General features: G+C 38.1%; 1 protein-coding gene across 3 annotated transcripts; it reads right to left on the reverse strand.

Annotated features, from left to right (window-relative positions):
• Positions 1-5,308: 5,308 nt before the first annotated feature.
• LOC137742471 (uncharacterized) lies at positions 5,309-7,504 on the reverse strand. 3 transcript variants are annotated; one of them, XM_068482346.1, is made up of 2 exons: positions 7,274-7,504; positions 5,309-6,575 (listed from the first exon to the last, which is right to left on the reverse strand). In XM_068482346.1, the coding sequence occupies exon 2, from the start codon at positions 6,459-6,461 to the stop codon at positions 5,961-5,963; it is 501 nt and encodes a 166-aa protein (XP_068338447.1). In that variant the 5' UTR covers positions 6,462-6,575; positions 7,274-7,504; the 3' UTR covers positions 5,309-5,960. The 3 variants fall into 3 exon arrangements, with proteins under 3 accessions (XP_068338447.1, XP_068338449.1, XP_068338448.1); XM_068482348.1 differs by having other exon boundaries at positions 5,309-6,601; XM_068482347.1 differs by lacking the exon at positions 7,274-7,504 and adding an exon at positions 6,854-7,259.
• Between the last annotated feature and the right edge of the window lie 6,326 nt (positions 7,505-13,830).

The raw sequence follows: 13,830 nt of genomic DNA on the forward strand, positions 1-13,830 counted from the left end.
ACGGCTGAAACATGCAGAAAAATGAGTTGTTTGGCTTTGGGTTGCACACATGGAGGGACCCCACTTTGTCATGTAACGACATGTCCCCAATTGTTACGATTTTTATAATTTTAAAACGTGACTTTACAAAAATGCCTTTCAAGGAAAAATGTTGACTTTTGTTGACCGCATTGTCGTGTCACGTAAGATTTATTCCCTTAGCGTAGCCTCGTAGTACTCGTCGTTACGAATGAGTGGGCGTAAGAGGAAGTGAATTTGGAATTAAAACGAAGATTTTACGGGACTCTGAACGATAAGGGTACTTTGGTAATTTTACAATTGAAGATATTTCCCTATCATGAACCATTGGGGAGCTGACATGTGGCAGTTTCTTCCCCAATCTTCTAGAATCTTCTTCCTCTCCTTTCTCTCTCGGATCTCTCTTCCCCTCTCGAGCTTTCTCTTTTCCCTCATCTCTGCAACATCCATCTCTAAGCACGTCACCACTCACCGCACCAAACTCCAGCAACCCACCACCCTCGAGACCTTTTCGTCACTTACTCCGAGTAGCAAAAGGCTACCTCTCTCTCTCTCTCCTTGTCTCTCTCTCTCTCTGCACTCTCTTCTCCTCCATCGAGACACCACCACACACCATCACTATTCACCATCATCTCCGACGAGCACCACATACCAACCACCCTCCTCCAGCCCTCTCCTACATCCTCGAAACTGGAACGGAGATGCAAAAACCATCGAGCTATGATGCGGATGAGTAACTCCGGCGAGGTTCCTCAACTTTCCAACGTAAGGTAAGCATCGAGAAACTTATATCTCTTCATTTTACATCGTGTGGCATCAAATTTTGGTGTGATGAGTGAGGTTTGAACACAAAATAACTTGGGGAATACTTGCCCAGATTTCGGCAAGGGATACCGTGACTTGCAGACCATTTTTCGGCCACAGTCGAAGAAACCAAAGGTATTTTTAGGTTCCTTGCTTCACAAGCTTCATTTTGGTATATTATATTGTGATTTTTTTAGTTGATATTTGAGCTCCACCAAAGCTTGGGAAACTTCTGGCTGAAATCTGACCTTCTTCTTCGTTGGGTTCGGTGATCCGCGAAGTCAATCGGGTGAACCCGACACGCAATCCTAACTCAGCCCAAAACCCAATCTGAAACCAACCCAGTCCTATGGGCCTTGTGACCCTTTAACCCAACCCCAAATCTCTTAACCCATTAACTTTGGCCCAATTTGCCAACCCATAACCCAAGCCCAAAAACCATTAACCCAGTAATCTGAGCCCAGCCCAAACCCAATAACATGTAACCGGCCCAAAGACTTGGCCCAATAAACATAATCCCAGCCCAACCCAACAACCTAAGCTAGACCCGACCGTTGACATTTTGGGTTTCGCCTGGGACCCTTCCTAAACTAATTTCAATGTCCTGATTCCAAATCCGCTATCCGTTTTCCTAAATTCTAACGTCTTGGTAGAGTTTTACTAAATGACCTCTATATGTGTTTAGGTGCACCGTGAGAAGTGACTCCATCCTCGCTAGCTCGAACGACTTTCGGACAGTAAAATATATGTGAGTGGACCCCTTCCTTAACTTGCATGTTTTTATAAAATATTAGGCTTGCATGCATTTCATATTTTATGCATCGAATACGTTTTATATTATGTTTTCCAGATTTCCATATTTATGGTTTATGAGATATTTATGATTTATCGAAATTACGTTTTATTAAAGGTTACGAATATTTGAATTCTCGTATATGAAATACTATGGCTTTCAAATATGATTTATATTACGGATTTATGAATTTGGATTTACGAGATGAGATTTTGAGATATGATTTCACTGTTTATCTAATGGGTTATCATACAACATATCCACACAACGTGAGTATGTAGATGTCTATGGCCATAAGACACAGTTGAGGATCTTTATGGATATATTCCTTTTTCGGTGTAACCCGGAGTCGTACAACTTCAGCTTCAGGTGATGGGGCCTACCATGTTTCTTCACTGACGTAACCCAATGTCGTACAGTTTCACCTTCGGGTGATGGATAGGTACTGCCTTCGGGTAAATGACGAGTTGATGATATACCCCCAGCTTCACTAGCCCATGGCTTGTGTCGGAGTTTGTGATGTTGTGTATTCCTTCTCCAGCGTTACTCGGAGTCGTACAGCTTCACCTTCGGGTGATAAGGCCTACCATGTTTCTTCATTAGCGTAACCAAGTGTCATACAGCTTCACCTTCGGGTGATGGACAGGTAGAGCCTTCGGGCGACTATGATACCCCTAGAAAGAGTACAATATTTAGGAGATTTACAGATTTGCCTTCGGGCGACTATAGCATCATCCTTAAGCATGGTTTTACATTATACATGTTTTATGAATGTTTTCATTGCATGCTAGAGTTTTCAGAAAAACTTACCATGTAGTATTATATATGTTTTTAAAACAGGGGGTTAGTATGTTCAGAAATAAAAATGGTTTTCCTATTATTAGTATTATTATAAACTTTGGTTCACTCACATTTTCTGTTTTGTGCCCCCTCAAGAGTTAGAATCGAGGCACACGATCCCGGCGTTAAGGCACTTCCGCTCAGGCATCTTTGAGTCTCCTTTGTGTAGGACACATTCGTCGGTTCGTACCTTTCTATAATAATTCCTTCACCTTATTTTTGATTAATTGTATGCTCTGAACACAATTCTGCATTGGTGTATCTCTTCCTAATTACATATTTTATTTATATGCATGTTTAAAATAGCTTCGTCACCCTCGAGTGTCTGTCAACACATGTCTACCCTTATATTTAGGGATATCGGGTTTGAGACGTGTCATGTCACCACGCTAACGTTGCTACTACCAGCGACCTCAAGGCCTAAAAATTCTTGGGCGGACGGTCAAACGGGCTTCTTGGAGCCCACAAGTTGCCTACCAAATTTTGGGCCTATGGACCAATATTTTTTGGGACAAAAGCAATTTGACCCAATTGCCCTAGCATTTGGAGCACCAGTAGACATGCTCTAACAATTCAAGTCATTTGTGTGGATAATTGAATCGGTCAAGAGAATTTATGGTGTGGTATGATTGCTTTTTGAAGTAGGCAATAGTTTAAATTATTAACAGTTAAACACTCGAAAATTATTATTAACACTTTAAAATTTTAATTGTGCATTTTTAATTAGAGTATTTTTCTATGAATTGTAATGTTAATATCAATTCCCCAATACCTTGAGGAGTAATGTGAAAAAGCGAAGGGTTGTGTCTCAAGCAATAATGTTGTATCTTGTAGGTAGCTTTTGTTTTATGACTTACAATGGTATGAGGGATTGTAAGGGATAGGGATAAAAAGGAAGGTCAGGGACTCAAGGGTAGACTTAACTTGTAAGGATAATCTACACTGATGACTTGAAAACAGTTCGGATTATTAAAATAAAATACAAAGCCATTCATGTAGAGTATTCATTGGATTAAATAGTTTCTCACACACCTTTTTTTTTTTTTTTTTTTTTTTTTTTTTTACCATCAAATTAAATAAATCAAGTAGAAACAACGTTCATGATTGAACATAAGAGTGTTTTCATTTCCCGTCCATCAAATAAGGTTATTTGACGAGTTCCTCAACCACTCCACATTCAAAGGGATTCCTAACATGAATTGCAGTATGTAATTAATTCGATTATGGAATTGTGAATAATCATCGGTTTGGTCGGTACATAATAATCTATACCTTTTTCTTCTATGTGAAGAATGGATAATGTATGATGAAGTCTCAACAAGAATTCAATCAATTTAACCCCATTGTTTATATATATATATATATATATATATTTATTTTTTTTTTTTTTAATTATAACTAACATAACATGAATAAATAAACACAAATAAACATGTTATTTTGAATCTCTATCTTCAAGTAACGTGATAGGATAAATTCAACAATTTCACAATTCTTAGAGTACCAAGAACTCATAAGAAATCATTAAAAAGATTTAATTGATTGATTTTTTTATTTTATTTTATCAACTTCAATCTATTTGGCTTAGTGTACCTTATCATTCTTATTAATATTTTATGTGATTTTTAAACACCTCCCCCCCCCCCAAAAAAAAACCACCTCTGTTTTTTTTTTTTTTTTTTTTTTTTTTTGAGTCTAATTTAGAGAAAAAATAGATAGAGAATAGTAAAGAACAATTGATTTTGAACAATAGATGTCTTTCACATCCAACCGAAAAACCTATTATAACTTTTTAATGGCAGTTCCAAAAATAGCGCACCTCTATTTCAAAAAAAAAAAACGTATTCGTAAAAATATTTGGAAATGGAAGGGATATAGGGCAACATTGAAAGCTTTTTCGTTAGCGAAATCTCTTTCTGCCGGGAGTTCTAAAAGTTTTTTTTTTTTTTTGTGTAACAAACAAATAATCTGAATCGTTCTAATAACTAATAAAGTGATAATTTTGTTTATAGTTTATTTATAAGATTTACAAGTTATAAAAAGATGAATCGTTCTAATAACTATCTCTTTTTCAGTTTCATTTTTTTGCTGTAGATAGGGGAATAGTATGTGAGGGAAAAGATGAATAAAGAAGGACGAAGCAACGATGGTAGAAGAAATGTGAAAATAATTCGTGTGAAAAAGACTCAAAACCGAAAACTGAAAACGAAGAAAAAGAAAGAAACAGAAACAGAAATTGTCGCAGCCAATTCATAGTGACCCATACCCCTCTGCTCATGACAGATTCTTAACTCTTCTGCAGAAAAATGGCTGAAAGTCTTGCCTCCCAACCTTTCTCTTCAATTTCAAAACTTCAATTTCTCCACCTGCCTCCCTTAATTATATGTTCTCTACATACCAATAACCAAAGATACTAATTTATTTTCATTTATTCTGACCAATCAGATTTAAGAAGAAATGGAGAGAATGAATCCCTTTCTCAAATTAGGAGAAAGGGAAAATTCACATGGTGTGTGTTGAGAAATTCTATCACACCTTTCCCATGACCTCTTCAAATGTGATGTAAATAGAAAAAGAAAAACCGGGACTGCACCGGCATCCCCCACATCTACGAAGCACTCAAGTTGCTTCACTAAAACTAACACCATCCTTTTATTTTCCCTTGCCATTCAAGACATGAAAAGGAATTAACAACTTACTTTTTTCAATCGGCAACTATTGTCGGTGAGATTTGAACTCAGAGCCTCCTGCAAGGCGGAGACTGCATGCTGCTAGACCGGTCATGTGGGAATTTCACAACTTGCTTAAGGAGAAAATAGAGTAACCAACATCGTCCACAGGATCATCCGGTCATAATAAATCCATGACATAATCCAAATGGTTAGAAAAGAGAGGGCACAAGTAAATGAATCTAATTTTTTATCTGCAAGCACATGAATGAGGTGATTATATCACCAACCAACCAACAAACGCTGTTCACTTTAGATAAAGAACATAAGGTAAAGAATCCTTGTTAAATACCAAAGGCAAAACACCAGATGTCCCAAAAGAAAAGCAATTTCCTCACCAGTACAGAATCCAAAACCACCTCTCGTCATCTGCAAGCCACCCCTTCAACTCCAACAGAACCGAACATGTATAAATCCGGCACTGTTGCCACCAGAGACGCTGCAAAGATGGCGGCATGTGCTCCTGCGGAAATAGGCACCAGAGGCACCGTTGGATCCCTCATAATGAGAGAAATCGAGCACTTCAGCCAACTCGAACTAAGCAACCAATGTAGCTCGCAAAAGGCTCATCCCCAACTCAAAGACATGGCTTCCTCTACTAGTCATTTGGGCCCGACTTTTGAATCAGTTATAAAAACACAAAAGAAGAAAAAGAGATGCAACGGGCTCCTACCAAGCATATGTTCTATGGTGGAAGTCTCGGAGAACAATCGACCAACTGGTATTTCTGCATACAGTTACAGGAATCTAAGATCCGATGGGAAGAAATTGCCAGGTTAGACAATGCTCTCAGATAGCTTTGAGAAACCCAGCTTCTTCAGTCGGTTTGTTATAGGGCCAGCCCATGCTCTATCCGAGCTCCCACATTTTATGTCCACAACTTCAACAATGTTAGTTCCTTTTTTACTAGTTTTCTGCCTACTAGGAGTTTTATCCAGACCAGGATGATCAGAGCTCAGCATCGGGATTTGACTAGTATTTTTAGTATGAGTTTTTGTTTTCTGGGAAACTTCAGGGTGTCTCACATTAATGTCATTGCTGCTTCCACTGCTGCTAGCTTCATCACATGACTTTCTTGGTTGTAGCCTTTTTGGAGTAGTAGCACCACAGAGAACAGAAACAGAAGCTGTTTGATGTTTATTTCTGGAAGATGCAGGTGTCGGAGATGCAACTTTGCTGGACTCTAATTCTCTTGTCATTAGGGAACTGACCGTCCCAGTGGTCCCGATTCTAATGGATCCTCCACCACCCTTTATAGCTTCCAGCGTCTGAACCATGTTTCTTCTCGTCTTAATCAAAGGTTTGAGCAGACACCTTGTGACAGGGAATTTCTCAGCGAACAGATTCTTGTAGAGGGAGATGTTACAACCAACTCAGTTCAAGAGCCGTTCCTGCAACAGCATCAGCCAATGTGGTTCTGGATATGAATTGTGTATTTGAACATTAATGTAGCTCTAAATCAGACTGTAAGTAGAGTTTCTCACAAATTTACGGTCAACTTTTAATAGTCGAAATATGCGATATTTTAGAAACTCATTCAACTGCAAAATGACTGTACATAAACCTCAATTTCAGTAGCATAAGTGGATAAGGCAGGGTACATAAACCTCATTTTCAGTAGCATGAGTGGATAAGGCAGGGTATTGAGTGGTATGAGTGAGATCACTACCTATGCATTTTCGAGTAATTCCAACCCGAAAAGTAGTTAAAATCTCGCCGTTAGTTCATCTCATACAGAAGGAAATCCACCAAGTTTTCGCAAAATCTGAAGATCTTCGAAATTGCAATTTTTTAAGTCACAAAACCCACATTACAGATTATGCAGTAAATCTCACTTCCCCCATTTTCATTTATTTGCTCCAATTAAGTCCTTAATTAGCATCAACAACGTGATATTAAGATCCATCAAAACCCCCCATTAATTCAATTTAATGCAAAGATTAAGCATAAACAGTCAAATCTCACAAACTAATCCAAAAGGCATTGAGTAATGACAAACATTAAGATCCACAATCAAGTACCCAAAGTGAAAACAATTACCAGGTAATCAGATGATAAGAAATTAATAGCAATTAGGTTAAAAACTTACCCAGAATTAAGCGAATGGAAATCGAGCTGACAGTGAATCCGGACCCAGCGAAGAATCAATCAATTGAGATTATTGATTATACCCATGTGAAAGAACCTTCTGAAAGCGAGAAATCAAAGAGTTTTATGAAGTTATGTTGAACACATGGATCATGACTCAACCTTTAAGAAAGGTACCGAATCTCACTTCAACGTATTTTTCTGTTCTTATTTGAACGAGCCAGACAGTCAACGCAAATCCAAACCAAATAATTGGTATGAATGTGGCCTTTTTCTTAATTTTTAATTCTTTGTTGAAAAGTTATGTTTACTCTCTTTTTTCTTGGGTTTTCTTTTTATCGTAAATCATTTATGAATTTACCACAAACTATTTTTCTAAAAAAAAAAAAAAAACCAATTAAACTAATACAAAAACTTATAGGTTGCTATCATTGACACTCATCGAACCCATTATGCACTTTATATTTTCATATTTTACGATAAATGCACAATAAAATTTTAAAATACTAATGACAGTGGTACCACTCAACTGAAAAAGGGAAGACTTCATTATCTTAATTTGAGTGATTACTCAAAAACTTTTTTTACGAGCTAGACCATCTCTAAATGATATGTCAAATCTTAAGTGGAATGTTACGTAATCAAATTTGAAAGTAGAATAAAACTCTAACAGATATGTCAATCCTACATGGATTGACATATGAGCCTTTTGCTGTCAAATTTGACATATTAAAGTTCCAGCAGATACGTCAATTCTTTAATTATTTTATTGTGTAGATCCTATTAATGCACCAATTATAAATCTTGAAAAAAAAATTTAGATTAAAAATGGGTCATACAAATTTCATTTATAACAAAAAAAACATGTGGATTGGAGAAAGATAAAATTTGGCATTGCTACATCAACCACCAAATTGGAGATGCTCTTATAATTTTTTTTATTTTTTTTTTCATTATTAGTTCTATGAGTAGTTTTAAATTTTTGAAAAAAAAAATGTTTTCTAGGGTTAATTCACGTGGTGTGATATGAGTTAGTTCGGATAATCTATTCATGTGCCACACTTCACACTAATAGAAAGTTTGATAAAGTTTTGACGGAAGCAACAAATTGATGTGCGTCAATCAAACTTAGGGGCTATATCATCGATTTTAAAAGTAAGAGACCATAAAAATAGGTGTTTGGATAATTTCTGAGACCAGTTGCGATAAAACAATTTTTTCCTTACTAAAGTTTGGAACAAGTGGTTATACTTAGATGAAATTTAGAGCGGTCCAAACAATACACCCGTTAGGTGATCAAACATATTGGCCCGGATTAAGAAGTTACAAAGTTTTTACAAAAAATCACATTGTTTTGTACTGTTAACAAAACCAAGGAAAACAAACAGTATAAGTGGGTCAGTTTAGCAGCAAAGAAATGGAGATTCATCCGCTAATTATCCTATAAAGAATGGGTCATACAAATTTCATTTATAACAAAAAAACATGTGGATTGGAGAAAGATAAAATTTGACATTGCTACATCAGCCACCAAATTGGAGATGCTCTTATAATTTTTTTATTTTTTTTCATTATTAGTTCTATGAGTAGTTTAAATTTTTGAAAAAAAATTGTTTTCTAGGGTAAATTCACGTGGTGTGATATGAGTTAGTTCGGATAATCTATTCATGTGCCACACTTCACACTAATAGAAAGTTTGATAAAGTTTTGACGGAAGCAACAAATCGATGTGCGTCAATCAAACTTAGGGGCTATATCATCGATTTTAAAAGTAAGAGACCATACAAATGGAGTTTGGTTAATTTCAGAGACCAGTTGCAATAAAAACAACTTTTTTCTTACTAAAGTTTGGAACAGGTGGTTACACTTAGACGAAATTTAAAGCAGTCCAAAAAATACACCGTTAGGTGATCAAACAAAGAAGTTACAAAGTTTTTACAAAAAAACACATTGTTTTGTACTGTTAACAAAACCAAGGAAAACAAACAGTATAAGTGGGTCAGTTTAGCAGCAAAGAAATGGAGATTCATCCGCTAATTATCCTATAAACCTTATCGTGACCATCCACCATTTCTTGTACTCAAATTCATATTCGAGAAAGAGGCCGCGACATATAAAATTCTGGCTCTGTCGCTGCGGAACAAGCACATGCAAGCAGCTCCTGGTTGGTTTGAAAAAAGGCCTTCTTCTTTCAAAGTCACGTGCACTTCCATGCCCATGCCATCGCTTGCATCCGCCAACCTGATCATGTTTTGCAACCCTCCAGAAGCACTACTTCCAACGTGCTCGCCATACTCTCTAAATAGTTGAACTACTTCCTCCGCTGTAATTCCATTAGCACACCCAGCTTAACTTGAACTTTTCAAAGCCCTCTCTCAGTTTAGCAACCAAGCTTTCAAGATGTACAACTTCACCTTCTTCTGTCCTTGCTATAAAGAAAGGAAGTAAGATTTCCCAACACGTTGTCTCCCATGGGCGGAAGCAATATTCTCTGTAGGTTTATAGCTTGATTCCACGCAGATGGCCTTTCGGAACCATTGTTTGATCTCGATGCTTGCATTGCGCATTTCCAAACAAGCGCTGACACAACTTCAGCTCTGGTAGGATTTGGAACCGCGGTACTGGCAGCTTAGAAACTTGAGAGAAGCAATCTTTGGAGCATCAAGCATCAATCTCCTTTTTACAACACTACCAAAGACAAAATTTATCGGAGCTCGATCAACCGGTGAGTTGAGGAAATCCAGAGGTGGGAAACGTGACGCTGTAGCACCTATTTCAACAGCGACAGCCGTGGAGCCAAGGGCAATAATAGCAGCCCAGCGACGAATGAATTTACCGAGTGTGGATCCATCAGCGACCTTATGTGAAATGCTGATACCAATTGCCAATCCACCACATTCAAAGAAGTTGGCCTGGACTAGTAAAACATAGCGTGTCCCCGATTGTGGAATATACCATTTGGAAGCAATTTATTTTGCAGCCCAAGATCCGGCTGGTCCAAGATCTGATATGGGGCAATCGACTTCGGCTTCAACGAGTGAGAAATGTACGAATTTGTGAAGCAGAAATGTTCAACAAGTTCAAGGACGATGAAGGGAATTTAACGAGTCACTTGTCAATGATGTATGGATAGGATGTACAAGAAGAGGCATTAACCTTCACCAGCACCCAAATTTTATTTATTTATTTTTTCTTGATAGAAGCGATAAAGTTTTTCATTGCTAAGAAGTAAGAACAAACAATTTGCACAAGATACAAAAAAACTTAAACCCCTATAATGTTACCACAATAGACCACCACAAACAAAAGTTCTAAATAAAACTGTTACAAAGACGGTAAACGCGACAGTCCTAACACAAGTACCTGACACCACCGCTCAACTTGAATCGGCAGCAAATTGTTTAAGCTCCGCTCTTTCAAAACGAGTAACTCGTGCATTGCACCAACCAATTTGGAAGGGCAACTCAAGGCTGGAGCCAAGGCGTTACTTGTCCATTTACCAGGAAGATGATTTCCATGATGAAACTCTCCTAACTTTTTGTAAAGTTGGATTTCAATCTCTTACACCACAAGTCACCAAGTTTCCCTCCGATACAAAATTCCAATTTTAACAAGAATATATCCCACACAAAAATTAAATTAAAAAAAAAAAAAAAGTATAGAAGTAACATATACATACCCAACATGCTTATTTTTCAAATTTAAGTGTGGGAAATTGCAATCACCATGTTGCTGTCTTTATATTGTATCCATGATTGTCTTATAGGTGGCCCTCACATCGCCGATAGTCCTCTTTTGATTACTGCTCTTCCACAACTCATAAAATATTGAAATTTTTTTGAAATGTTATGTGAATTTAATCAATTTATACACTTTTTTAATGATCCAAAGTTCCAAACGGTTTATTTCAAGTTATACCTCATATATCATCCTTGCATAATATTAGCTAAATCGAAAATATTTAAGACATTTAATTGAGTTCAAAGAAATTGACGAACGCAATGTTTTAAGAAACATTGAAAGCTCTCCCTTTCCTTTGTTTTTCGAAAATTATCTCCCAAAATGCTCTCCCTCTCCCAGCAAACCCTAGCCGTCAACCACTTCGCCGATGGGCTCTGGCTATGGCTGGGGGCCGGTGGCAGCCTCTCCCCTCCCTTTCCTAGTTCCTCCTCCCTTCCTTTCCCCCCTCTTCCCCATCTCAGCCATCCACCCCTCGCCATTCTAGTTTTTCTTCCCACCTCCTCACGCCGACCCCTCCTTCCCGACCTTTCCCTTCCTCCTCTCCCCTCCATTGCTTCTCTCCCACCACTTTGGGTGCAGATTTCCATGGATCTATGCCCTATACCCCGACCCGGGCCATGCCCTTTAAAGATTCTCTTCGATTTGGCGTTCGTTTTCCTTGTGTGGGCTTTAGATCTATGCTGCAGGTGGCTTGGATCCCCCCTCGTCAACTCGGTTCCATGGTGGTGTCTCCCTCCTCGACGACTTCGATGCTCTTAGCTCTGGAAGATCGGCTTGGTCTAGGAGCTTGGCGTGTTCGTCTCGGTGTGGCTTGGCTTGGCTTGAGCGTGGACGACGGTGTCCCACTGTCCAGAGTTTGGAGGAGGCCTAGGGTTGGGTGCCTTGTTCCCCCTGTTTTTGAGTTGTACATCGGATTCTTCTCGGTGTAGTTTAGTTCATCTCGTCCTTGTGCACCGCGGTGGCGCTGGTTTTTGGCTAATTTCATCTTCGCCTTTGTGTGTTGTGTATTGTGTGACGTGGTCTCGCACTTTCATGATGACTTTTTGTGGCCTCGCTATTCAGCGATGACCGTTGTGTCTGCCGGGTATCTCTCTGTTGAGGCTATCGTTTATTGTGACATATTTGTACTGGTACATTTGTGTGCTTGGCGACTATGTGGTTGAGCTTGTGGGTGTCTACTAGGGGTTTAATGTTATCTGTTTTGTGCAAATTCATTCTAGATCAATTTATTGGTCACTGGAATTATGTACCCAATGATACTCTGTAATTGTTTGGTGTTGATTAATGAAAGACTATGCTATCATTTCTAAAAATAAAAAAAATAAAAAATAAAAACATTGAAATTTCATCGTGACAATTAAATGGGCAAATGATTTCGGATTTGAGTTGAATTTTTTATAGATAATCTATGAATCAAGACTTACAAAATTGACGGTTTGAATATTTGAAGTTCAATGTGTAACATATCTCACAACTAATCCTCATTTTCGAAGACTTCTTCCGTTGAAGAGCGTGATCTCTTATATGTACTAATACGTAAGAAGTCGGAAAAGTATTAGCTACTTCTTAAAAATTTGTAATCAAATTAATAATCAGGACTATCTCGGACTGGATTAGCTTCAAGGACTAAGCTGGACTGGCTTAGACTAGACTAAACTGGACTAACTTAGTGAAGCGTTTGGTGCAGTATTGGACTAAGAAGCTAGATAATAACAATTCTAATATTATTTTATTTAATATATAAATTATTAATATTTTATTATGATCTTATCTTTTTCTCCATCTTTTCCTACCATATCCGTCCCACTCTTTTCCTCTTCTCTCATCGTCCCACCCTCTCCCTCTTTTTATCCTCTCAGACCTCTCAATTCATGTCTCTTTCTCATTCCTGGTCAAACTCCTTATTGATTCCAGTCTCTATTTCTCTGTCCTCCCTCCCTCTCTAGCTATGCGTTGTTCGAACGGAACCTCACGGCTCCAATTTTCCCGACGAGTTGCAGGTTTCCCGATGTGTTTTTTGGCCAACCCTCATTAAATTGGATGAAGTTAGCACCGCCAAAAAATTCATCACCATCCCTGGACCGAGATCTTAGCTTTGCATGCTCGAATTTGTTATGGATTTGAAGAAGCCCAAACAGGCCGAGACTTCCAGGCCATTTTCCGACCACATTCAACCACATTTTGGCCTCGATTCAAGTAAAATTGTAATCTTGTCACTCCCAGCTTCAATTTGGTATATTTTATATGCAAGTTGGTTGTGAAATGGATCTGAAAGAGAGTCGGGAAGTTAATGATTGATCTAGGTGACTGGCGATGACGAGGAGTCGATCGGGAGTGGTCATTGAGCATGACAAGGACGAGAAATAGAAGATAGTCTTAGCTAGTCCCATGGTTATTGGGGGGTCTCACTAAGACCTCTTAGTGAAGGGTTTTGTCCATGCTAGTCCCCTTTAGTCTCATTAATGTTAGTCCCAGCATGGAACAAACACAGTATTGGACTAATAGCTAGTCCAGTCCAGTCCAATCCGAGTTAGTGAGGGCAAACAAACGCCCCCCTAGGGTTTACGGGTGCTAGTTGATACGATCCCCTTTTCCATTTCTAAACATGTCCTAAAATTTGCTCAGAAATAACAAACATTGCAAAAATTTCAAATTGTAATTTGAAATTTCTTTTAGAAAATAATTTTCACACACATTTAAAAAAAAAAAAATCTCAATAATGTAATTTGAAAACTGGTAAAACGTCTAATAAATTTATTTTATTTTCTGGGAAAAGAGTAAAGACATGGATTAGTGAGCTTTAATACTCACATTCCC

This window comes from Pyrus communis, chromosome 8 (assembly GCF_963583255.1).
Source record: "Pyrus communis chromosome 8, drPyrComm1.1, whole genome shotgun sequence".
Taxonomy (NCBI): Eukaryota; Viridiplantae; Streptophyta; class Magnoliopsida; order Rosales; family Rosaceae; genus Pyrus; species Pyrus communis.